The 25,412-nt window shown below is 39.7% G+C and overlaps 1 protein-coding gene across 1 annotated transcript in view; it reads left to right on the top strand.

Annotated features, from left to right (window-relative positions):
* C5 (complement C5) overlaps positions 1–25,412 on the top strand; it is a 97,386-nt gene that overhangs the window by 4,853 nt on the left and 67,121 nt on the right. The window contains exons 2-11 of the mRNA XM_086414021.1: positions 2,178–2,370; positions 4,919–5,081; positions 10,102–10,172; positions 11,770–11,861; positions 13,185–13,267; positions 15,602–15,692; positions 17,516–17,630; positions 19,538–19,664; positions 23,118–23,233; positions 24,993–25,178. Coding sequence (XP_086270147.1) covers positions 2,178–2,370; positions 4,919–5,081; positions 10,102–10,172; positions 11,770–11,861; positions 13,185–13,267; positions 15,602–15,692; positions 17,516–17,630; positions 19,538–19,664; positions 23,118–23,233; positions 24,993–25,178 — 1,237 coding nt within the window. The remainder of the gene's footprint in view (positions 1–2,177; positions 2,371–4,918; positions 5,082–10,101; positions 10,173–11,769; positions 11,862–13,184; positions 13,268–15,601; positions 15,693–17,515; positions 17,631–19,537; positions 19,665–23,117; positions 23,234–24,992; positions 25,179–25,412) is intronic.

Here is a 25,412-nt window from a genome sequence, read left to right as displayed (position 1 = left end):
TGGGTTGAAACACACTTCTTTTCCTATTAATAGCATAGGTAGCTCTCACTGTTCCAATTAGATACTTTTACAATATACAATTAATAACCTCGTTTATATTTGTAAGTTTTCTTTTAATAAAACTATGAAAATTCACCCATTTTAAGATTTCTATTTCAAAACCTTATATTGATTCACATCCATTCTTGATACATCACATAAAATATAAAACTGAGGGAACAGCCCACCGTTTGCAAACATAGTTTATAACCTTGACCTCAGTTATGCACATAATAGAGTGAGGCCTGAACATGAAGACCTGCCTCGTCCACTTATAAGCTGTGTGACCTTGGTCCACTTAACCTCTGGTCACTTGTGAAATAGGAATAATAATGACATCTACGTCACTGGCCTGCTGTAAAGATTAGGAGTTGTACGTAAAGCCCTCATACAGCCTCTCATTTCTCACTTTTTGTTCTTATCATTATGTTGTATGACTGTTATCATCTGTTCTGCAAGGACCTCCATTACTACTTCCATTTCTAAATGCATTTCCTGGCTCACTGTTATTCTGTTCATTTCTTCATCCACCCACTGCTGCTGCTGCTGCTGCTGCTGCTGCTAAGTCGCTTCAGTCGTGTCCAACTCTGTGTGACCCCACAGACGGCAGCCCACCAGGCTCCCCGTCCCTGGGATTCTCCAGGCAAGAACACTGGAGTGGGTTGCCATTTCCTTCTCCAATGCATGAAAGTGAGAAGTGAAAGTGAAGTCGTCAGTCGTGTCCGATTCTTTGCGACCCCATGGACTGCAGCCCACCAGGCTCCTCCGTTAATGGGATTTTTCCAGGCAAGAGTACTGGAGTGGGGTGCCATCGCCTTCTCGGATTCACCCACTAGAATAACATAATAGTTATAAGAGTATTTCCTTTCAACAATTCAGCAAACATTTATTGAGTACTAAGCATGCTTCCTCCTTGGAAGGAAAGTTATGACCAACCTAGATAGCATATTCAAAAGCAGAGACATTACTTTGCCAACAAAGGTCCGTCTAGTCAAGGCTATGGTTTTCCCAGTGGTCACGTATGGATGTGAGAGTTGGACTGTGAAGAAAGCGGAGCGCTGAAGAATTGATGCTTTTGAACTGTGGTGTTGGATAAGACTCTTGAGAGTCCCTTGAACTGCAAGGAGATCCAACCAGTCCTGGGTGTTCTTTGGAGGGAATGATGCTGAAGCTGAAACTCCAGTACTTTGGCCACCTCATGCGAAGAGTTGACTCATTGGAAAAGACTCTGATGCTGGGAGGGATTTGGGGCAGGAGGAGACAGGGACGACAGAGGATGAGATGGCTGGATGGCATCACCAACTCGATGGACATGAGTTTGAGTGAACTCCGGGAGTTGGTGATGGACAGGGAGGCCTGGTGTGCTGCAATTCATGGGGTCGCAAAGAGTCGGGCACGACTGAGCGACTGAACTGAACTGAAGTATGCTAGATGCTTTCAGATAGATATTCCTATTTCCTCCTTGGCACCCTGGTGAAGGTGACTGGCTTCTGCGCTGGCTCAGCGGTAAAGCGTCAGCCTGCCAGTGCAGGAGACGCGGGTTCAGTGCCTGGTTTGGGAAGATCCCTCAAAGTAGGAGATGGCAAAACCCACCCAGTATTCTTGCCTGGGAAATACCATGGACAGAGGAGCCTGGCGGGCTATAGTCTATGGGGCTGCAAAGAGTCAGACACCATTTAGTGGCTAAACAACAAAAGAGGTAATAATTAAGGTATATTATTTAACTCTTCAGAGAGGGTTAGTGATTTTACCATGGTCACTCAGCCAGCAGATGGCAGAGCTGGAATTCAATCTCTGGTACCTATGTTGCTTTTTTCTGCGTCGGGCAAAAATATTGAACCTATTTATCATTAAAAGTTTTCCTTTGCTATAGACGCTCAGGGAAGGTGTTATCACTACCTTTCTAGAGGTTAACAAAGTCACCAGCTCTATTTCTAAAGTCTTAATTCCAAGCTATTTTTTTCTTGGAAACTGTGCTGAAATGATTGTAGATAGCAAATAAATGTTAATTTAAAATATCATTTCAAGTTGAGAAAAAGTGCCCATTGTAATCTAATCTATCAAGTGAGATAAAAAGTCAGAAATATAACAAAAATGTCATATAAAAATACTTATCCTTCTCTTTCTTATTTCAACAGGTATGTCATTTCAGCACCAAAAGTATTCCATGTTGGAGCATATGAAAATGTTGTAATTCAAGCTTATGGATACACTGAAGAATTTGATGCAACAGTCTCAATCAAAAGCTTTCCTGACAAAAAAGTTACTTACTCTTCAGGCCATGTTACTTTATCTGCAGAAAATAAATTCCAAAATTCGGCTACCTTAACAGTATGTATTTATCCTTCAGTTTCTTTATACATACAGAATATTCTCAATAAAATGTGTATCCAGTTTGAATATTGATAACAGAGATTTCGTCATTTATACCAAACTACCGCTGTGTGATTCCTAGATGATGTCAGTCACTAATGATGATATGCGTGGAAAAGAAAATTCTAAATAGGAGAGTTGTATCTGCTTTTTAAGTAGTGTATGAAAACTTTAACATTCTTATTGGAAAATAAAGTCCTAATGTGAGCATATGGAGAAGGAGATGGCAACTCACTCCAGTATTCTCCTGGACAGAGGAGCCGAGGGGCTACAGTCTGTGCGGTTGCAAGGAGTCGGACACGACTGAGAGACTAACACCAATGTGAACAGATTTGGAAATGAATGGAAAGTACTCGTTTACTGTGAAAATTACTAATGCAAAGAAACAGACCGATATGAACACGCATATTGATCTGTCATGCATTGCCTACAAAAATCCCTGGATGCTATTTGTTTAAACTCCAATATCCTACAATCAAAACTTCTAAAACTAATGAATTATTGATTACTAAAGTGAATAGCTCTTATGTATAACCATAGTTAATAGAAAGAACAACCTGTATCAAATAAATTTTCCTTCTATTGGGCTTCCCTGGCGGCTCAGACGGTAAAAGAATCTGCCTGCAGTGCAGGAGACTGAATTTCGATCCCTGGATCGGGAAGATCCCCTGGAGAAGGGAATGGTAACCCACTCAGGTATTCTTGCCTGGAGAATTTCATGGACAGAAGAGCCTGGCGGGCTACAATCCATGGGGTCAGAAAGAGTTGGACACAACTGAGGGATTAAGATATTGTTGTATAGTTTGGTTAGAGAATTGCTCGTAATTCATTTCTTATTAAGAACTCTGATAACTAAAAATAACTTTCATATTTACTGTTTCTTTATCCAAGTGAAAAATATTGTTTTAAATTCTGATATAAATTCAAAAATAAAGAACCAAAAAATCAAAGACTTCTAGACTTGGAAGGGCCTCTGAGGCTTATTAGACCAGTGTTTCTTTAACGTGAGTTCTTTAAAAAGAGATTAAACTGAAATTTTATAAAGAGCTGAAAGTTAGAATTACGTTGATATTTACCATTTTGAGTTTATTTTATAAATGTTTAGATTTTATAATTATACAAAAGTGATAAGCACAAGAATATTATGCTTTTAGGTCTGTACATATTTAACACTGTACTGAAAATATTTCTTTATTTTTATAAATAACAAAAAGTCAACACTTGAGAGTCCTCCAGAATATTTTATCCTTTAAAAGAGTTCTATATATTACTCAAATTTCAGAAACACTGATCTAAATAAATTCTAACCAAACGTAGGAATTCTTTGCTTCATGTCCTTGATGATAAGTGCTCTAACCTTTTAGCAAACAGGTCCACTTATTAGGTTTATGAGGAAATAAAATTCATTTCCCCAAAGAAGGCACTTTTATCTGCTGCCATTAGTCACAAACATGTGGCTGTTATCTTTAAATTTAAATCAATCAAATGTAACTAATATAAAAAATTCAGTTCATCACTCATACTAGCCATGTTTCTAGTGCTTAAATAGCTACAGAGGGCCTGTACTGAGCAGCGTAGTTTTAGGACATTCCCCTCACCACAGAAAACGCTATTGATCAGTGCTAACTTAAATGGCTAATTTGGAAAATAAATTAGGGTGGGGAAATCATAAAAACTGATGCATATCTTAAGCATTTAAATTTATCTCAACATTACAATATATCTTTATTTGCTAATGGTTTGATGTTGTGCCAAGGTCTTTCCTTGGGTCCACTTGCCGCAGCCAGCCTTATTCATAATGGGTCACACCTTTAACGAATCATCTGTTCTGCACTTTCTATTTCCTTGAAGTAGAGAAAAAACTTAGGTACTCGCAAAGCAATCTGAGTGCAGAATCTTTATAGATTCTTACTGCTTTTCCAAACGTTTATAGTACTCTCATATATCTAATTCACCATGGTTGGTTGTATTAATTAGCTTTTATCTCAAACTGGAAAGTGTACTGCTCAACCGTGGGAACAGAGGATGTAAATATAATACAGTGTCCTGAACACCAGTCAGGATGTTGAAGAGAGGGAATGGAGAATACGGACTAACCCAGCAAAATGAAGAGGTTAAAGCTTGTTAGGAGAGCTGTGGTTCAGATGGTAAAGGATCTGCCCACAATGCAGGAGACCCAGCTTTGATCCCTGGGTCTATTCTTGCCTGGAGAATCCCATGGACAGAGGAGCCTGGTGGGCTACAGTCCGTGGGATCACAAAGAGTCAGACACGACTGAGCAGCTAACACTTTCATAGTAGTAGTTTTAAAAATGTGTATAAAATTTGGGAAGCATAGAACCAAAAATTTTTAATTACTTAAAGCTGAATGTTGATTATGATGTTTGATACTGAAGGGCTTGGAGCAAAATTTATTTACTACTTTGGCTCCTATACTACTTTTTAAATAACATGCTTTATAACTTTGGAATTATTATACTCTTTGCCATCAACATTTTCTTTTACAGATACAACCCAAACAGTTGTCTGAAAGACAAAGCTCCGTTTCACATGTGTATCTGGAAGTTACATCAAAGCATTTTTCAAAAGCAAAAAAAATGCCAGTAACCTACGACAATGGATTCCTCTTCATTCACACAGACAAACCTGTGTACACCCCACACCAGTCAGGTAGAGTGTGAGACGCCTCTTTCTCTGGGGAGCAGTGGGACGGGCACTGACACCGTACTGTAGAGCTTTATCCTTCAAGCTGGAGCAACTGGATAATGGATGACGGCATTTGTTTAAACTGAACTCTGGATGTGGGGAAGAATCATTTATTTTTAATGTTTGTTTTGCATTGGAGTCAAACTGGTTTACAAAGCTGTGTTAGCTTCAGGTGTATAGCAAAGTGATCCATCTGTACATATACTGTATCACATTAGTTTCACTTTTAGGTTATTACAGACTGTTGAGCAGAGGTCCCTGGGCCATGCGATAGGTCCTCGCTGGTTATCTATCTAAATACAACAGCATGAACACTGCCAAGCTCATTCTATGAGGCCACCAGCACTGAGATGACAAAAGCAGACAGGGACACCACAAAATAAGATGACAGGCCAGTATCACTGTGAGCTTTAACGCTTGAGTTTAAGTGGAGACAGGCTTCCAACTTGATCAAAAGAGTCTCAATCCCCAGTGATTTCTACTTATAAATATAATTTTAATTTTAAATTCATATGGAAATTGTTAAATAATTATATGGAATTTAGTTTTTAAATTTTAAATATAAATCTCAGATTCATATGGAAATCACAAAAGTCAACAAGTACATTATCTACCCTGTCAGTTGTTCCCACGTAGGAAAAAAGCTATTTAAGAATTATGAGATGTAGTGTTAGGTTTTATTATTAAACAAGCTATAAGAGGTAACTGCAAATATAATTTTGGCAATGTGAAAATAATTTGTTATAAAGTAGTGATCATAAAAACATTCTATTACTTTGCAGCTAATTCTCAAATTCAGAAAACAAATCAAACCCTAGGGTATCAGATGATTCAGCAAAAAGTAAGTGAAGTCACATAAATAAATGGATATTAATTTTCTAAGGAGATCTACCTAAAGAAAGTTCCTATTAGAACACGGGTTTGTATTAGTGGTTTATCTGTTAGAGGGGGAAAGGACAGGGTAGCCCATCAAACCTCTGACTGGTGAGTGGCTGGATTTACTCCCAGTGAACGAAAAACAAAACACAGAAAAGTGTGAATGCTGCCCACATATGTTCACGTATCTGCAAAATCTTCAATTCCTCCATCACTCCCTGTTGCCAAAATTAACTTTTGAGCAAATCAGGATGGAATTATAAGAGTACATGGAAGGGGGAGGTTCCGGAGTTTCAATAATGGCATTATTGGTGAAGGAAAGAGGACGAGAGGCCAGACCAGCCAGTTTTGTTGAAAACCTTTCAGGTAGCACATGCTTGCTACATGTTGACTGATGCTGATGACAGAATGGAGTGGAATGGGCCTGCACCATTGCCTTTTCAGCAGGATCTCCTGTCATGACCAGCTCAGAAAGAAAAGGCCTAGAAAGGTTGGGGTATCGCTTCCAGCTTGGACATAATATCGTTGCCAGAATAGCATCCTATTGACTCCAAGAAGATGACTTGGTGTTCATTGAGATAGTCTCTGCCCATAAAGTTTGAGCCCTTTTTAAACATCATACCTTGAAACAAATATACCCTCACCCTTGCCCTGTTCCCATATTAGAGGATGCTTCTTTAATTGGGTCTTGTTGACACTACTTACCATTTAGGGTTCTCATATTTCTTTTTCTTGTTTAATTTTTGGCTGTGCCCCATGGCATGCAGGACATTAGTTCCCTGACCAGGGATTGAACCTGTGCCCCTCGCAATGGAAGCATGCAGTCCTAACCACTGCCCTCCAGGCAAGTCCCTAGGGTCCTCATCTTTGTCCATCAAGCAGCCTGATACCCAGACTCTGGGACTTCTGTTAGCTCTCAAGTTTTCCCTTAAGAACAGCCCCATTTATTATTTCTTTATCAGAACTTTACCATAAAAATATGTAGTGTCTTCATCTTAGAATGGAGAAGGAAATGACAACCCACTCCAATGTTCTTGACTGGAGAATCCCAGGGACGGGGGAGCCTGGTGGGCTGCAGTCTATGGGGTCGCAGAGTCGGACACGACTGAAGCGACTTAGCAGCAGCAGCATCTTAGAATAGAGATGAGAGATCTCTAAGATCTCTCTAAGACCTATTCTATCTTAGAATAGATCATACAGAAAACCAGAGCACCTCCCTCTAAATTTTGACTCATTAATGAGAGGTAGTGAAATATAGTTGTGAACAGCAGACTCAGGAGCCAAATTGTCTGGGTTCAAATCACAGTTGGGGCTCTTATTAGCTCCATGACCTTGTGTGAGTTAATCTTTCTGAGTCCCGTTTTCCTCATCTGTATAGTGGAGATAGTAATAGAACTTACCTCTCAGAGTTGTGAGAGTTTGGTGAATTCATATGTATAAAGCACTTCAAACACTGCCTACCCCAGAGTAAGCATCAGGAAAGTATTTTCCATTATCATTTAATCTATGGAATAGCACAAAGCCTTATTAACACAGAAGAAAAAAGAATTACTGAAAAGTAATTCTTTTAGAAATTAATTACATCTTGCTATTTATAGCTCTAATGTCCCAGTCCTCACATTTTAATCTGAAGATCCTGGAGGGATTTTTCATATAAGTATCTTTAGGATAGAGGCTTAGATCTTCAAGGCTTTACAGGATGAAGGATTTTAGAATATTGACCAAAATGCTTCCAGTTTCACACAGCCTGTGTCCTGCCCGCCCCTCCTGCCTCATCACCCACCGTGCCGGCTCTCGTCTGTGGACAGCAGCCAATCTGACGTCCGTACAGTTGCTTTCTTGCACCATTTTCCCATCCGTAGTAAGGCCTGTGAGCCTCTCCCCGGAACATTCATCGCCTTCCTCGCCCTCTGAACTTCCACTCACCTCTTCCGTGCCATCACACAGAGGGCAGCCTTCTCTGCGTCAAAGCTCCCTCTGTTGGCCTCAGAAAGCCGGGCAGTGTCCTTGGCAGCATTTCCCACCCCTAGAAGTTTACAGTTGTGGGATCTTGTGTTTGCCTCTCTACTCCACTCCATTAGAGCAATTCCACATCTGATTTGCCACCATCATATCTCGGTGCCTAGCATAGTGTCTGCACATAGAAGGCATTCAATATATATTTTAAACGTCTATAAGCTATACCTTTGGTACAAAAAGCATGTATTGAACTTGCCTTTGGTATACCATCGCTATGAAGACAAGATTAATTTTCTAACCTAGCACAAACTGAGTTAGGAAGTGGACAAGTAGTAGCTACAGAAATAATAAAAATAAAATAAAAATAATAAGCATTCATGGTTCGTTGTTATGCGCTGGGTTATGCAAAGCTTTGTCTCATTTAGTCTCGCGTGCCATGAAGCAGACACTAGCAGTCCTGTGTTACAGATGTGGGGCCGAAGGGTAAGAGGGATTAAGTATCCTGTTCTGGGTCACGTTGGAAAGTGGCAGAGATAGGAATGAAACCAAAGCTTTGGATTTTAGGGCCCAAACTCTTAACTTCTGCGGCACACTGCCTCTGGCAGCAGCTCGGTGATGCTCAGGGCTGGACCAGGTATGTTCATAAGGCAGGAGAGGGGACTCGAGCTGAGAGACAGGCGTGAGGGGACAGCAGCGCAGAGGGATTTTCTGAGCATTTCATTTTGATCTTATGGTCTTAGTGAAATCAATTTTAGAGAGCTTAATATGTGGCTTCTTAGGTAGAGCTTTGCATAATACTGACCCTTTAAAGGTTTATGACGTCCGTCCACAAACGTTTAACCGTTTGTGGTTAAAGTTTTGGCCGTGAAATGATTTGAGCATCAGAAAAACCCTAGAGAAATTATAACATGTCATTGGAAGGAATTAAACCAGCGTGTTCAAGCAGCTAAGAGTTAAAAGCTAAGCAGACGTATTCGTTTAAAAGGTGGGGATCTGACAGGAAGAAGTGGAAGGGAACTCATTGTTACTGAGCTCCCTGCCATTATTCTTTTAACAACGAAGGAATAATTGTAGGATCTGGCTCAATAAATGTAACAAAACTGTACAATTCAAAACTATCCTTAGCAACAGTAAGAGACAATTTGGGGCCTTGTTGTAAGAGTGTATAGTCTGAAACAAACCACCTAATTTTTCATTAAAATCTTCAATTCTGAGATGATTTATTATACTCCCAGTATAACCACTCCAGTATTCTTGGGCTTCCCTGGTGGCTCAGATAGTAAAGAATCGGACTGCAGTGCAGGAGACCTGGGTTCGATCCCAGGTTGGGTGGAAAGATCCCCTGGAGGAGTGCATGGCAACCCGCTCCAGTATTCTTGCCTGGAGAATCCTCGTGGACAGAGGAGCCTGATGGGCCACAGTCCATGGGGTCACAGGAGTCAGACATGACTGAGTGACTAAGCTCAATATAACCATAGGGTAGACATCACTATTTTGCTACTATGAAATTTTTTATAAATACTGGCCTAATTACAGATATAACTAATTTTGTACTATATATTTGTTCCCCCAAAGATATATGCAAATAAATTTTAATAAAGTGAACTGTTCTTTAAATTCTTTAAAGAAGAATTTAAAAATCTTTAAAAAATACTTTATATCTTTAATATCTTTAAAAAAATACTTTAAATAGAAGTAGCTCTTTAAAGGAATGCAAAAGGATTCTCTTTAAAAGAAAAAAATTTTAGTGATGTGCTGGGAAAGATTGAGGGCAGGAGGAGAAGGGGACAACAGAGGATGAGGTGGTTGGATGGCATCACCGATTCGATGGACATGAGTTTGAGCAAATTCCGAGAGTTGGTGATGGACAGGGAAGCCTGGTGTGCTGCAGTCCACAGGGTTGAAAAGAGTCGAACATGACTGAGTGACCGAACTGAACTGAACTGAAAAGGATTCTCAATAAAAGAAAAAATTTTTAGTGATGTATTTGTCTACAAGCTAACTTTTTCTTTCTTTTAAATACGAATTTCCATATATGATTATGTATTGAATCTTTAAGATGAGGCTTATCTCTTTTAAGGATGATTATTGCAAATATCAAAATACTGTCGCTTCACAAAGTTATTGATGATATCAATTATTCTTACAGTAAAGGTTAGAGTTTATTCACTGAATGATGACCTGAAGCCAGCCAAAAGAGAAACGGTCTTAACTTTCATAGTAAGTATGTTTATTTAAATAATAATTTTATATAAAAAATTTTAAATTATTTAAATTTTCATCAGGACAAGACACTTTGCTCCATAACCCTGTCCTGACACCATACTGGTTTATTCAATGTTCAGAAATGGCTGTTGAACACCTTCTATGTGTATCACGTTGTAGGGTTATTCCTTTACAATATGTAAAAATACCATGAAAATGAAAATCTCAGAAAGTTATGGTTTTGAACTAAATATATCCTTCATGATACATTTCTTAAAGACCACCCCTCAATCACTAAGAATTCAACTTAGTGAATTAATCCATCGATTCAACTAAGAATTAGTTGAATGTCTATTAAGTATGATATTTTTGATTTGCACAATACAAGGTAAAGAATTACAGCCTGTGGCACTTACGCTTGAGGAGTTTAGAGTTTAGTAAGTAACAGACACTAGCACATGGAAAACAGTGCTAACCCCATGAGATAAAGATCAGCAATTACCAGCCTTTCATGAGCCATGATGTACATAACAGCTGTGTGCAATAAATGCCCATGGTCTTCCCAGTTCACATCAAAACCCTACACATTTTTGGGAGGAAATAACTGCTCACCTATTAACAGTAGGTCCCCACTGCAGGTTGCAGCCCCTTTTTCTCCTACTCAAGGAACCAAAAAACCAAAAATCTTAACAGAACACGAGTGAAAAAGAGGGCTGTACAGGAATAACCGTGAATCCTTTATAACTTACAAAAATTATGGAACTTTCATAAACTTTCACATCTGAGTATTTTATAATGAATTCTTTGAGAAGCATTAGTGTGTTCCAAGGAGAAGGCAATGGCACCCCACTCCAGTACTTTTGCCTGGAAAGTCCCGTGGACGGAGGAGCCTGGTAGGCTGCAGTCCATGGGGTCGCTAGAGTCGGACACGGCTGAGTGACTTCACTTTCACTTTTCACTTTCATGCATTGGAGAAGGAAATGGCAACCCACTCCAGTGTTCTTGCCTGGAGAATCCCAGGGACGGGGGAGCCTGTTGGGCTGCTGTCTATGGGGTCGCACAGAGTCAGACACTACTGAAGCGACTTAGCAGCAGCAGCAGCAGCAGTATGTTCCAAGATTGTGGCTGATAATTATTGATATAGCCTGTAAACTTTCAAATTTCTAGCTAATAAATGAATTTTACAGCATATTTGCTTTGGAAAGTTCCAAATGAACACATACAAAATTTAGATTCCACTTTATAGATAAGTGTATATTATTTGATTCATTATAACATCAGTTTTTGTCATAGGTCTTTTTTTAGCCATACAATAGAAAGTTGAATCTCTTCTAGATAATTGAGACGAGGATACCCTGGACACTGATTTACTTTTTTTGTTTGTTTTTTTTTTTTAAGTGAGGCAGGAGATGGAAAAAAGTCAAAAAAGGAGGAAATGCCTTAAATGAGCCGTATTTGTCTTTCACAACATTTAAATGGTTTTCCCCCTTCATATTTAATTTGAAGACATGGATATTTGTTAGTAAATATTTCTATCAATCAAAGACAACGTAATCAGTTAATTTTTAAAACGTGATTTATATGCTTGGAAATTGTCTGTTTTTATTCAAAGGATCCCGAAGGATCAGAAGTTGACATGGTAGAAGAAAATGATTATACTGGAATTATTTCTTTTCCTGACTTCAAGATTCCATCTAATCCTAAGTATTTTAAAGTTTTTTGTTGTGTTTTTAATAAAGTTTTCTGTAGAACAGACATCTGGACCTTTTGGTCGTGAGGTAGATAACCAGTCAAATGGAGCCACCTAGTGTTAACAAAAAGTAAGTGTGAGAGAAATGAAGATGTACAAAGTCTTTTCAGGTCTAATGAAAAGCTAGGCTCGGGTTCTGGCAAAACAAACAAACCACTCCCAATACTTCTCACCTTACAGATAGAAATTAAAATTTGGAAGAATCAAAAAAATAGTTCCCAGGCCTTTTTCTATCAAAACCATCAACCTTCCACCCTTCAAGGAATCTAATAGACTATCAGTCTAAAAGGCTGGTTTTGTCCCATGCCTTGCTATGACCAATAGAAATATTGGTCTTCTGTAGTCTTTACTGCATAGACCACCAGAAGACAGATTTCAAGAGGGAGGATCTTAGTAAAGTTATTTCCTCCATTTGGTCTCATGCTAGAGGATTAAGAACATGTTTAAACAGAACCCAATGCAATAAAAATTTAGTGAACACATTCCCTGGAAATGCAAAGTACAACGGGAATGAGAAATTTAAAATAGAAATAAAAAATTCATAGTCCCTGTCTCCCACAAACTTAAAGAAGGACGAATAAGTGCGTATAAAAATGACTGCAATATCACCTTAAAATCTTCTTATGGTCGTTTTTGCTCTGCCCTCTAGAAGGGAGTTCACAGTTAATTAACTGTACTGAAGATCTTCTAGAAATTTGGATGAAATTGGGGGATTTACGTAATTTGGGTAATTTTAAAATTGTGTACCTCCTTGAAAATATTCCATAATAGCGAAGAATTGAGCCAATTATTGTATAACTGTTATCATTTCTCCACCTCCATCTTATGCCAAGGGGTAGATCATGCCAGAGTATGCATCAGCCATGATAGCCTCCTGCGACCATTGCTTTCCTACCCCAGTACCTTTTCACAGGTCATCCCCTCTGCTTAAAATGTGCTTCGTCTTACTCTTCACAAAGCTGGCTTCCTCTCATCCTTTAGGACGTGGGTTAAATGCTCTCTTTTCTAAGAGGCTACCTTGGATGCAACATCGAGTGCAGTCCCTCTCTTCCTTTTTCTTTTCTCTCTCCTCATTTTACTGTCTTATTTTCTTCATGGCACTTGTCTCAATTTTGTAAGTAATTCTTTATTAATTTACTTGCCTTTACTCCCCACTAGACTATAAACTTCTTGAGGACAGGGGTCTTGTCTCTATTGGTCACTTTTGTATCACTAGCCGCTCAACGTAACAGGCACATTTCATGACTTCCATAATTTTAAATATTTTGCTTCCATAGGTACGGTGTGTGGACCATTCGAGCTAAATATAAAGAAGACTTTTCAACAACTGGAACCGCATATTTTGAAATTAAAGAATATGGTAATTTCTGATGATTAAAAGTTTACCTATGTAGAGTTAGCATTTTTGCAATAATTCTTTTCACGAATGAACTTAATGTAAAATCACTCCCAGATGAAGATGAGGCTGCTTGCTGGTATGGTTAGAAGTACTGATGGAGGCGGTGGGAGGATGGGCATTGTCTGAATGCCTAAGCTCTGGGTGTAGCTGCCCTGTTGGCCTTAAACAAGCACACCAGCCCTCTGGACTTGTCTTCCTCATCATAGAGCTCCAAGAGACCCAGCCCCCGGGGAGCTCGACTGGTTCAGGTCCTTTCCAGAATTAGGCTTTTAGGAGAAGCAACCAGAGTTGAGGTGAGCGGAACCTGGTTAGACTGACAGGTGATTTACTCACTTCATCCCAACCTGTCAGTGACAGAACAGGAACATCTGGATTCCTTACCCGAGTCCAGTGTTGTTTTCCTGCTGACTCAGAAATTCCTAATACATTGATCCAAAAATGTCAGATAGTCTTACTTTGAAATCAGTCATGTTAATGGGTTAATAATTAAACGTATAAACTGCTTAACCTTCCCATTTCTTGTAGTTGTTTACTAGAGTATCTGTGTGCTCTGATACAGAGTTTCTGTATCAGAAGTTTCTGTAATAAAAAACTTTATTTTGCTTGAAGTCATATTTTAATTCTCCCAATAGACTCATAATAATGTGGCGAATAAACATGTGAATTTTAACAATTAATAAACTGTGACAAAACAAATTTACTATGATGAAGCTCAACTTTAAAGATTACAGGCTCTAAACAACATATAATCCTAACTGGTCCCCTTTCCTCCAAGTGTTTTTGCTGCTTCTTGTACATATCTAAAATTTATCCACCTCTTATTATCTGGAGCCACACATTTATTTTATCACCAGGCTCCCTCATGGACTACTGCAAACCCACCCTCAACCCCCAGCTGTTATCTCTGCTTTGAAGCTATTCTTGTCGTCATGTTATTTCATTATTGAAGTCCCCAACACCTCCTCATTGCCATCCCCTCCTCAGCCTCGTTTATGCCACTCCAGTAATGGTGACTTTGCATATGATCTGCCTACAACCCCCTCCCCCTCCCTCTCACCTAGCCAACTCCTACTCACCTTCAAGTCTCGGTTGAAAAACCATTTATCCAGTGATGTTTTCCCTGAATTCTCTTTCCTGGGAAGGACTCCCTGTACTCACTTATAAATATCAGCTTTCATAACGGTCCTAAGTGTTTGTGTAATTCTTTGCTTATGCTTGTCTTCCCTGCTCGACTATGAGCTCATTGAGGGTAAGGTTTGTCTGTCGTGTTCATGGGTGTGTCCGTCTTGGTAGGACTGTGCAGGCTACATGGTGGGTGCTGGATGAAACGATGAAATATTTTCCTCTACATCATATCTTGGAGAGAACATATCTGCCTTGATCTTTAATAACATAGGAATGCAGCCCAGAGCAACAGATTGCATTGCTCTTTGACTTCTCTTTCCTCCCACATTGCAGGCAGATTCTTTACTGTTTGTGTTATGCAGGAAGGCCCTTTCACCATCTAGAAAACATATAAGCCATATCTGACTCCATCTCACTTACTCTCATGTGACAGTCTTTATCTACAATATCAAGGTCATTCAATCACCCAATTTCTGTTAGGTGTTGTGCAGGTTAATAGAATCTGTAAACCTTACTACACAGGCTGTGTTAGAACAAAGAGAAGACCGTGCTTTTTTGGACAGGTGAAATTGTTTTCTCTTGGGCAATCAGAATACCAAAGAGACAGGGAAAAAACTCCTCCTTCCTTTCGGTCCTAATTTTTAATTTTGCATGAAGCTTTTTTCTTGTAGCTAATTGTAAGCTCTCGCTTTTGACTAAAGGGAGAGTTTTATGTTGGAATTTGGAGACTGGGTGGATTTAATCTATTAGACAAAAAATGGAAATGTTAAACAAGCAAGAAATTTCTTTTTCCATTTTCAATTTAATAAACATTTGTTGAACACATGCTCTATTTGTGGCTCATGAGAAGGTTGAGGGAGGAGACACGCAAAAATAAAGAGAATAGTCTTTTTTGTTTCAAGGAGCCCATCCTCTAGCGGAGGAAGTAGTCAGTTGCCTGTAAGTGCTGAAATCAAAGTTTAAGTCAAGTTCTTCTAGCACGTAGCGTATGAACTAACCTCTGATTGGTGGAACAGGAGGCTTCCCGAGATCCTGCTATTGGTGATGACAAGGTGGATGCTGCGCTGATGTCACGGCTTATCCAGCTATTCCAGAGATAGAGTTGGTTGCTATGCTTTAAAGACTACTCTAATTCAAGTGGTAACGTTGCTTCTTTGTTTTTATTTTCAGTGTTGCCACATTTTTCTATCTCAATAGAACCAAAAAGTAATTTCATTGGTTATAAGGACTTTACTAATTTTGAAATTACTATAAGAGCAAGGTAAGAAAGTGTTTTGTTTTGTTTTCAGAGTTTTCAGTTAAACTGAATGCTAACTTTGGTGACATTTGCCCAGAGTGAGATCTTTGATTTTTACCCCCAGTTTTATTGAGATATAATTGACCTATGACATTGGGAAAGGTTAAGGTGTACTGTGTGGTGAGTTGATACATTTATATATCGCTGAGATCTGTGATTTAGTGGCAATGTCTGGCATGACTTTGAAACTACCTAACTGAGAAGACATCACGCCTATGGTTTATTTGCTCATCGTCACGCCTATGAGTTTATTTGCTCATCCTGATTTTAGCTGATTCTGATTTTAGTCTGGTTGATTATTCACCAGCCAAAAAAAAAAAATCCTAAAAACGTAAGTTCAGTGTGTATGTTTAGGAGGCAGCCTGCCTTAGGATACTGGGACTGAGACATGAAGCTTTAACTTCTTATCATTTTTAATGGCTTCATCCACCAGCTAATGCTGATAACTACTTTGGGACCCAGTGCCTTAACACCACAGCTACTTACGAGTCAGCTGGGCAGTTCTGCTGTCTGGGCCAGGCTGGTGTCAGTGGGGCTCACCCACATGAGCAGTCAATTGGCAGGTCAGCTGGGGGCTGGCTGGCCTAGGGAGGTCTTACTCAGATGCCTGACAGTTAACTGGCAGTTGACTGAAGCTGCAAGGATGACTGGCCCATGTGTGTTTCTCATCAACCAATGGGCTAGCTTGTAGCAGCAGCAATGCTCGAAGAGAGAAAATGGGAGCATAAAAGTCCTTTTGAGGTTTACACTTCGGGACTAACACACCGTCACTTCCACCACATTCTTTTGTCCAAAGCAAATTACAGCACCAGCCTGAAGGAAACAGCCTCCCTTCACACCATTTGCAGGCAAAGAGCTGCAAAGGCAGTAGACACATGGGCAGGTGGAGAATTGGGGTTATTTTTATAAGCGACCTACCATTTAAAAATGACCTAGTATAATTATTAAAAACAATAACCGATTTATGTAACTATATATGTCAGGCACTTTTCAAAGCATTCTGTATGTATCAGCTCATTTAATCTTTACAAAACTCTGTGTGATAGATACAATTACTATCCCCACATTACAAACAGAAAACCGAAGGTACGTAAATGTTAAGTAATATGCCCAAGATCATACAGCTAATAAATCACATGGTCTCTCTTGTTCCAGAACCCATGCCCTCAAAGGCTACCATATACTGCCTCTCTTTCTAGTGTTTATTCCTCAGATAGAGTGTTTGTCACTTAATCTAAGCCACTGTAAAAGCTCACTTGACAGAGAATTGTAGAAATGGACTTCTTTTAACGGAGAGACTTACTTTTTTTGTTCAAACTACGAATAACAAGAGTAAGATCTTGCTATCATGTTGCTATACAGGAAGTTTTCTTTATCATTGTTTTAATTCTAAACTGAAAAAGGAAATATGCAGTTAGAGTTTTTAAAAAGAACTTATATAACTGTGAGACTGGGCATGCTGCTTTAAAAGATGTAAAAGAAAATAAAGAGCAGTTCTCCACTGTTATCAAAATCATTGAGGAAGTGATGTGTTTTGTAAGAAAGAAGCCCAGACCTGACTCTTTTGATCTCCTCAAAATCAGTTTATTTCATCTAGCACATAGTAATAAAAATCTGTACTTTGGCTTTATTATGGTGGCTTTATGAGGATGAAATATAATAGTGGATGGAAAGGCACTTTAAAGTATGTCAAATGCTTTATGTGATTTTAAATTGTTATATTTTATCTGGATTTTATGATTGTAACCGTGTTAGCAGAACAGTTTTATGGTATGATTGTTTGACAGATATTTTTATAATAAAGTCGTCAACGAGGCTGACGTTTATATCACTTTTGGAATAAGAGACAACTTAGAAGATAATCAAAAAGAAATGATGCAAAAAGCAATGCAAAGCACATCGGTAAGAGATTCACTTGTACCTAAAGATCCGTCATGAACGCTAGAGCTGGAAAGTCACTTCTGTATCATCTAGCCCACGGTACTGTTTCGTGTAGGTGTGGAAATTGAAGCTTAAAAACCTTCCATTGACTTCTCACTATCCTGAGGATAAAGTTCTGTTTCCTTGTCACCAAGCCCCCTGCCGGCCCATCTCTCCCTTTCTTCCCCCTTGCGCTGGTCACCCCAGTTTTGCAAACTCCCCCAAGTCTCCCTCGCCTCCAGGTGTCTGCAGAGCTGCTCCTTCGGCCAGGGAATGCCCTTTCCCGTTGTCACCTGCTGCCTCTTCTCTGCCTGGCTAAGCCGTCCCGTTCTTTGTCTCCACGTCATCACCCATCCTGCCGCCTCAGGCCTTGAGTCGCTCTCGGTGGAGCGTGTTTCACACTTTATATTGCAGTGGTTTTCAACCAAGGGTGATTTTTACCCCCAAGGAGGCATTTGGTAATGTCCAGAGACATTTGTGGTTGTCACAACTGGGCAAGAGTGTCACACGAGCATTTCGTGGGTCGAGGCCAGGGATGTTGTGAAACTCCTTCAGAGCAGTGCTCCCCCAACAACGAATTACCCTGTGCAAAATGTCAATAGTGCTGAGGTTGAAAAACCATTACAGTTAGTAATGCTTTATTTACTCTATCGTTCTCTACACAAAACTCTTTGGGGGTCTGAATCATTCCCACTATATGCCTAGAGCCAGCTTGGTTGCTGGCAAATTGTGCAGGAGCTCTATAAAAATTTGTAAGTGAGTGAATTAACCGTGAGCTTGCTGAGAAGCTGTCGGCCACAGTCAAGGCCCAGTGGCTGCTGGAGCTCAGAGTGCCCTGTGGCCCTCGCCCCAGCTCAGTGCTCTCTGCGTTGCCCTGGATGGTAAGGGCTCAGGTCATTTTGTCCACTGCTGCACTTTCACAGCAGAGAAGGCAGTGGCACCCACTCCAGTGCCCTTGCCTGGAGAATCCCATGGATGGAGGAGCCTGGTGGGCTGCCGTCTATGGGGTCGCACAGAGTCAGACACGACTGAAGCGACTTCGCAGCAGCAGCTACACTTTCACAGAGCTTCTATCACCAGTTACTGAGCCCTTGCTCTTTCAAAGTACAGTTTTATTTAAGATATAAACACCTCTTTTTTAATGCAAGATTCTATGTTAAACACTGAGGTTTAAAGCTACATAAGACAAAAATCCCTGGCCTCGAAGTACTCGATTTTAGAAGAAAAAATAAGGCAAAATCTGTCTTACTGTTGTGGTTAATAATTAAATAATATCATATGCTTCGCTGGTGGCTCAGACAGTAAAAATCTGACCAGGGTTCGATCTCTGGGTCGGGAAGATCCCCTGGAGAAGGAATGGGAACCCACTCCAGTATTCTTGCCTGGAGAATCCCATGGACAGAGGAGCCTGGCAGGCTGCAGTCTGTGGGGTGGCAAGGAGTCGGACACAACTTAGCGATTAACATATCGTGGATAACCCTATATCCCATTATCCACTGTGCGTTTTTAAATTAGTGTCTTAATATGCAAGCAGTAAAGTACAGAGTAAATATCATAAAATCCCATAAACTCTCAGTTAAGAGCAAAAGTAGGCTGAGAGGCCTAGAAAGATGATGATGACTCAGTGATGGGAAGAAGTCATCTTTGCCAGCTAGTACAAAAAAGACCTGTGGAACCAAATGATGTTTAAGATTCTTCCACATCTATAATTCTAAACAAATAGATTAGAAGATAACACTCTGGGCTTAACTGTGGACTCAGTTACTCGCGTTAGTGCTAAAGCTTTCGTCTTTGTCTTTGATTGAGAGGCTAGTAAAGGCATATTTTATTCACTTTTTGCTTATAAATTCTCCTCTGAAATAATTTGTTTATTTTCCCCCTTTAAAAAGTTGATAAACGGAATGGCTCAAGTCACATTTAACTCTGAAACAGCAGTTAAAGAATTGTCCTATGAAAGTCTAGAAGATTTAAACAACAAGTACCTCTATATCGGTGTGACAATCATAGAGTCTACAGGTAAGCTTGTTTTCCCTCCTAAACTTTCTCTTGGCAAATATTTGTTGTCGTTTATTTGCGAAGTCGTGTCCGACTCTTTTACAGCTCCACGAACTGCAGCCCACCAGGCTCCTCTGTCCATGGAATTTTCCAGGCAAGAATAGTGGAGTGGGTTGCCATTTCCTTCTCCAGGGGACCTTCCTGACCCAGGGCTTGAACCTGCAGCTCCTGTGTCTCCTGCGTTGGCAGGCAGATTCTTTACCACTGACTGAGCCACCAGAGAAGATTCCCTGGAGGAGGGCATTTCAACCCACTCCAGTAGTCTTGCCTGAAGAATCCCATGGACAGAGAAGCCTGGCGGACTGTAGTCCATGGGCTCACAAAGAGTTGGATATGACCGAAGCAACTTAGCACGCACCAGAGAAGGGACTTTCTCTTGGGAAATATTTAGACAGCATATTAAAGGTATAAATATTTCATGCAATTTCTGTTTTCCTTTGCATGAAATACCACCTTTGTTTGTTTTTAGCACCCCCTCTTCCCCAAAAAGAAAAAACAAAAAACAAGGCCTCCAGGTATCAAGATCTCATTAGGATTTTCTGTCCTGAATTTTTTCAAGCAAAATCTAGAAAATGTGAAAGCCTATTTAGATTTTATACACTCTCTGAAATGTGATTTGTTAAGATTCTTATATTTGGGCCTCTTATAATATTTTAAATGAGATCTACCAACTCATGAGAATATTTTTCACAGATATCTTTAGGCCTTTATTAGAAAGCTATTTTCCCCCTGTTGGTACATTTGGTTACCTTATTTTGCTGTTTGTGTCAGATTATGGAAAGCTCACAGGGGTGTATTTTGGAATCATTTGCTGAGTCATTTCCTCAAATCATACTCCATTGTATCAGTTAACATATAGTTTTAAATGTATGTATTATAAATATCTGTAACCAAATCATTTGAAGGCTTGATAAATTTTTAACAAAGTTTGTACATTTTTATGAAAGTTACTAGTAATGCTTTACTAAGTAGTGCAATGAATTTTTATTTTTAATCCCTGTGCCCAATTTTGGAGTTGAGAGGGTTGTTGGTAATAAATGTATGATGTACACTTAAAAAAAAAAAGGTATAAATAATTAGTACATTCTTTCACATTTTACTTCCTTTCATAGTTAAATTTTACTTTTCCATCATTAAAACTGGGATTGGAGTGTAGCTTTGTCACTCCCTAGCCACTGGGTCTCTACTGTCTTGATGTCAAGAAGTGATGACACCCGCCCATTTAACAGTCCAAGTGGCTCACAGCCTGTCTGGCTTGAACATCTGGCACCTCAGTTTTCTCACCCAGGAGGAATCAAAACCAAAGAGATTATGTGTGTAAAGACATTTGGTGAAGTACCATGCAAACGAAAGTTACCACGACTACCACAGTTTTATCCACTTAGCTGTATGATGATAGAGTTGAACAAAGTACATCATAAAGCCCTTTTCTTCTGGAATAGTAATTCTATCCAAAACTGGAGGTAATGTTTCTAACATGAGTCCAGTAACGGTATATGCCCCTCAGTGTTACGGCGGGAATGAAAGCGTCAGTGTGCGCAGAGCACTCTCACCAGCACCTCCTTCCCCCTTTCTCCTTGTCCTCCCCTCCTCCCCACCCCTCCTCCCCTCCTAGTTCTCTCCCCTCCACCCCACCCCCCCCACCCCCACCCCCCCGCCCCCGCCGGCTCCATCTTCCCCTCCTCCTCTTCCTCCCCGTCTTCCCCCTTCTTCTTTCTCTCCTTCTCACCACCTATTTTCTTTCCTTAGCATTCTTAATGTCTTGTCTAGTACTCTTAACCCTCACTCCAATGGTTTTAATAGTTAATAATTATTACCCCCAGTTGGATTACTTTGTCTTACTTCTGATATATCTTGATTACTAATGTACCTTATATTTGCAGGTCTATATTGAACCCCCATGAACAAATAATTTAAACACACTAAGTCCATTTTTTTAAAAAATAAAATGACTGTTACACTAGAAGATTCCTAAGTCTCCTTCTACCTCTTTAAATTTGTCCTTCCAGGGTAGCAGAATGAAGAACTGAGGTAGTTACAGAGGTATTAAGCGCTTTGCATACATCAGATTATCAGTACATGCGGGAGAATGATGATGACTTTAGACTCCCTGCCCTCTCTATATTGTTGACATTATTTTAATGCTTCTTTCTTACTGCTATTTTTCTCAACTTATTTAAAATAAATTCAGTTTAAGCAATATTTATTAGATATGCAAAGAGTGCTGCTGAATGTGCAGGCTTACGAATGTTAATGATGCAGATTTCAGTACTCAAGCGGCTTGCAAACACGCATCAGCTTAAAGAAAAACAAAGAACTCTTTCACCAGAAGGGATTCCACGTGTGCTCCGAGCAAAGTGCTTAATGCTACTGACCTTCAGAAGCAGGCGAGCTCCTAGATGACGCTGAGCAAGCAACAAAGGTGTCCTGGAGCTGACGGGCCGTGTCTTGAAAGACCAGTAGGCTTTTGAGGAAGGGGTGACAGGCAGGGTGAAGTGGGGCACTCTTCAGAGAGGGGACGTGCCAAGGGTGACCGCTGAGAATAGCAGATTACTCGTTGGCTAAAGTATAGGATATATATGTAGGGGTGCATATGTGCACGCTAAGTCACTTCAGTCGTGTCCAACACTTTGCGGTCCCACGCACTGAAGCCCATCAGGCTCCTCTGTCCATGGGATTCTCCAGGCCAGCATACTGGAGTGGGTTGCCATGCCCTCCTCCAGGGGCTCTTCCTGACCCAGGGTTCGAAACCATGTCTCTTCTATCTCCTGCATTTGCAGGCGGGTTCTTTACCACTAGCGCTTACCTGGGAAGCCCATATGTGGGAGTATCAGGGATATAATCCTGGAAAGAAGTTAGGGATACTAGAGCTCTGTATATTATTCTGATAACTTATTATATACAAGTTTTAGCTGAAGGGTAACACCATTGGGTCTTGCCAGTAGACCCTCTGGGTTCTCTCTACCTGAAGCTATTTTTTTATGTTTTCTCCAATTCTCTCTATATCCCTGCTCCCTAAAGATGACCTCCCTGTAAGGCTTAGTCTCTGGCCGACCCTTTCTTCTCTCCTTAATGCCTTCTATGTATTTAAATGAAACTCAAGCAACTGGTGAAAAGTGGCGTCCCCTCCTCAGATTTCTCCTCAGTCCGATCCCACTGCGCTACTTCCACAAGGGCCATCTCTACACAGAAGCCCTGAGCATAAGGCTTTGGAAACTCCTGAGGAGGGTCTAACTCTTCTCTGCACTGCCCCTCTGAACCAAGACCCGTGTCTACTTGCTGTTGGTAAATGAATGAGTGCAGGAATGGAGTGAATGAATGAATGAATGAATGGGTCTGTGGAGACACATGGAGACCGACATAGCTCCCCACACAGATCAGTACACTTCTAATAAATTTTTGTCATTTCTTTAGGTGGATTTTCTGAAGAAGCAGAAATTCCTGGCATCAAATATGTCCTTTCTCCCTACAAACTGAATTTGGTTGCTACCCCTCTTTTTGTGAAGCCTGGGATTCCATATTCTGTCAAGGTTACGTTGGGGGTGGGGGTACTGCTGAATGTGATTATCTTTCTCTAAAAATATGGGGGGATGACAAGCAAAGGAAGGATAAGGGAGAGGCAAAGCACAGAGGGAGCTCAACCTGTGCGTGAGATCTGCCTCTCTGACAGTGTAGTCAGCAGTGGGAAACTGCCAGCCGGCTTCTCTCTTGGGAATAATATCAAACCTTAGGACAGTATCGGCATTTAGCAGGATAGCCTGTGTTAGGTATTCCCTAAATGAGCCTTACATTAATGATATGTATTATAAATAAAACTCCATATGTCTATGGTTCAAAAAATACTAACATTTAAAATTATTTGGCAACACGTTCTCAAAAAGTCTTAAGACAGAGATATCATTTCTTGAGAATAAAGCCCTTTGTCTCTGTGTTTATTTCCCACGGTCTGAGGGTGCACTGCTGCGCTCTCTACTCTGCCTTCTCTTTGTACACGACGCCGTCGGAGCGCATCTCTCTGTATCATTCCCTGTCTGTCTCCACCTCGACACTTTTCTGTCTGTCCCTGACTCTTTTCTCTCTGGTTTTTGGTTTTTTTTTCTCCTTTTCAATATTTTCTCTCCTTCTTCTTTTTCTTTTTAAAATGCTGATAGTATGGAGCTAAAACATTTATCTGACTTTGTAATTATATTTTATTGTATTTAGTATTCTATATCTGATTATATATTATATAAAATACACGCTATTACATATACTATGTTTTATTATATTTATAAAATGAATATTTTTATTCCCTATCCTTTAGAAAACTGTAGATCACTGGCTTTTAAGAGAAAAAGATTCACCAGACCCCAAGCAACCTTTGGACATGCTTATAACTTCTTAATACATATACAACATATTTAATAATATATAACATGTTACTATATAATGCATATCATAATTTTATAATTTACTATAGAGTATAATAATATATACAATGATCATAAAAATGTCACTATATAGAACATATTGATTATTTTTAAATGTCTATATATTATATTTATCTTTATATAAAATATATTTATATACTATATATCTTTATATATTTCACATCACATATAAAAATAAATAATGTAAACTATACCTTTGTGGAAATTCTATATGAATTTAGCATATGCATGGCAATGAGAGGTAGAGTTTATGGAGAAAAAAATGTATTTATTGTTCCTCATGGGGCTTCTCTGGTAGTTCAGCTGATAAAGAATCTTCCTGAAATGCAGGAGACCCCAGCTTGATTCCTGGGGGGGAAGATCCCCTGGAGAAGAGCATGCAACCCACTCCAGTATTCTTGCTTGGAGAAACCCCATGGACAGAGAAGCCTGGTGGGCTACAGTCCATGGGTTGCAAAGAGTCGGACACAACTGAGTGGCTAAGCCCTAAACTATTATTTCTCATATCTAAGAGATTAATTCCCAGAAGTGATTGCTTCATTTTCTCTTTTATCTAGTTCTCAACCAATTGAAGAAACAGAAATTAAATAACAGGAGTCCTTATCTCATCTACTTGGCAGGCCTAATACAGTGTTTATATTCTGAGTCTTCTTGATATACAGGGGAATCCATTCAAGAATGATTTAACTAAATAACATTAGACCCTTTTATATATAAAATGAGAACATGTTTCTCTTTACTGAATTGAATATGAGTAATTTATACACTGGTGAGGAGAAAGGAAAATTATTTCAGAACTGTTTTGCTTTAAAAGAAGTGATGAGCTGTGGAAATGAATTTGGACTGTTCTGGCAAACAGGTGCAAGTTAAGGATTCATTTGACCATTTGGTAGGAGGGATCCCGGTGACCCTGAGCGCAAAAACGCTCGACGCAAACCAAGAGATAACTGACTTGGAGTCGAAGAAAAGTGTAACACGTTCCAGTGATGGAGTAGCTTCCTTTGTGGTGAATCTCCCATCTGAAGTGACGGTGCTGGAGTTCAATGTGAGCTGAATTCTCCTGTTAAATTTTCTAGGACAGTGTGTACTTTTGACTGTGTGTTTTGGCCAATGTGCAGAAAAAAATGTGGCAGATTTTAGACATGAGTCCAGTGAACAGTTCCACAATTTTGCAACCAAAGGAAAAAAAAAAAAAAAAAAGCACCAGAGGCAATCTTCAAATTAATTGAATGGTCCTTTAGGAAGATAAATTTATCAGTTTTTTATTTCTGGTGAATTA

Source organism: Bos grunniens, chromosome 8 (assembly GCF_055505025.1).
Source record: "Bos grunniens cultivar Pamir isolate PY7600 chromosome 8, Bosgru_T2T1.0, whole genome shotgun sequence".
NCBI lineage: Eukaryota > Metazoa > Chordata > Mammalia > Artiodactyla > Bovidae > Bos > Bos grunniens.
Note: the sequence above shows the minus strand (reverse complement) of the source record. Positions and strands in the feature narration are given on the sequence as shown.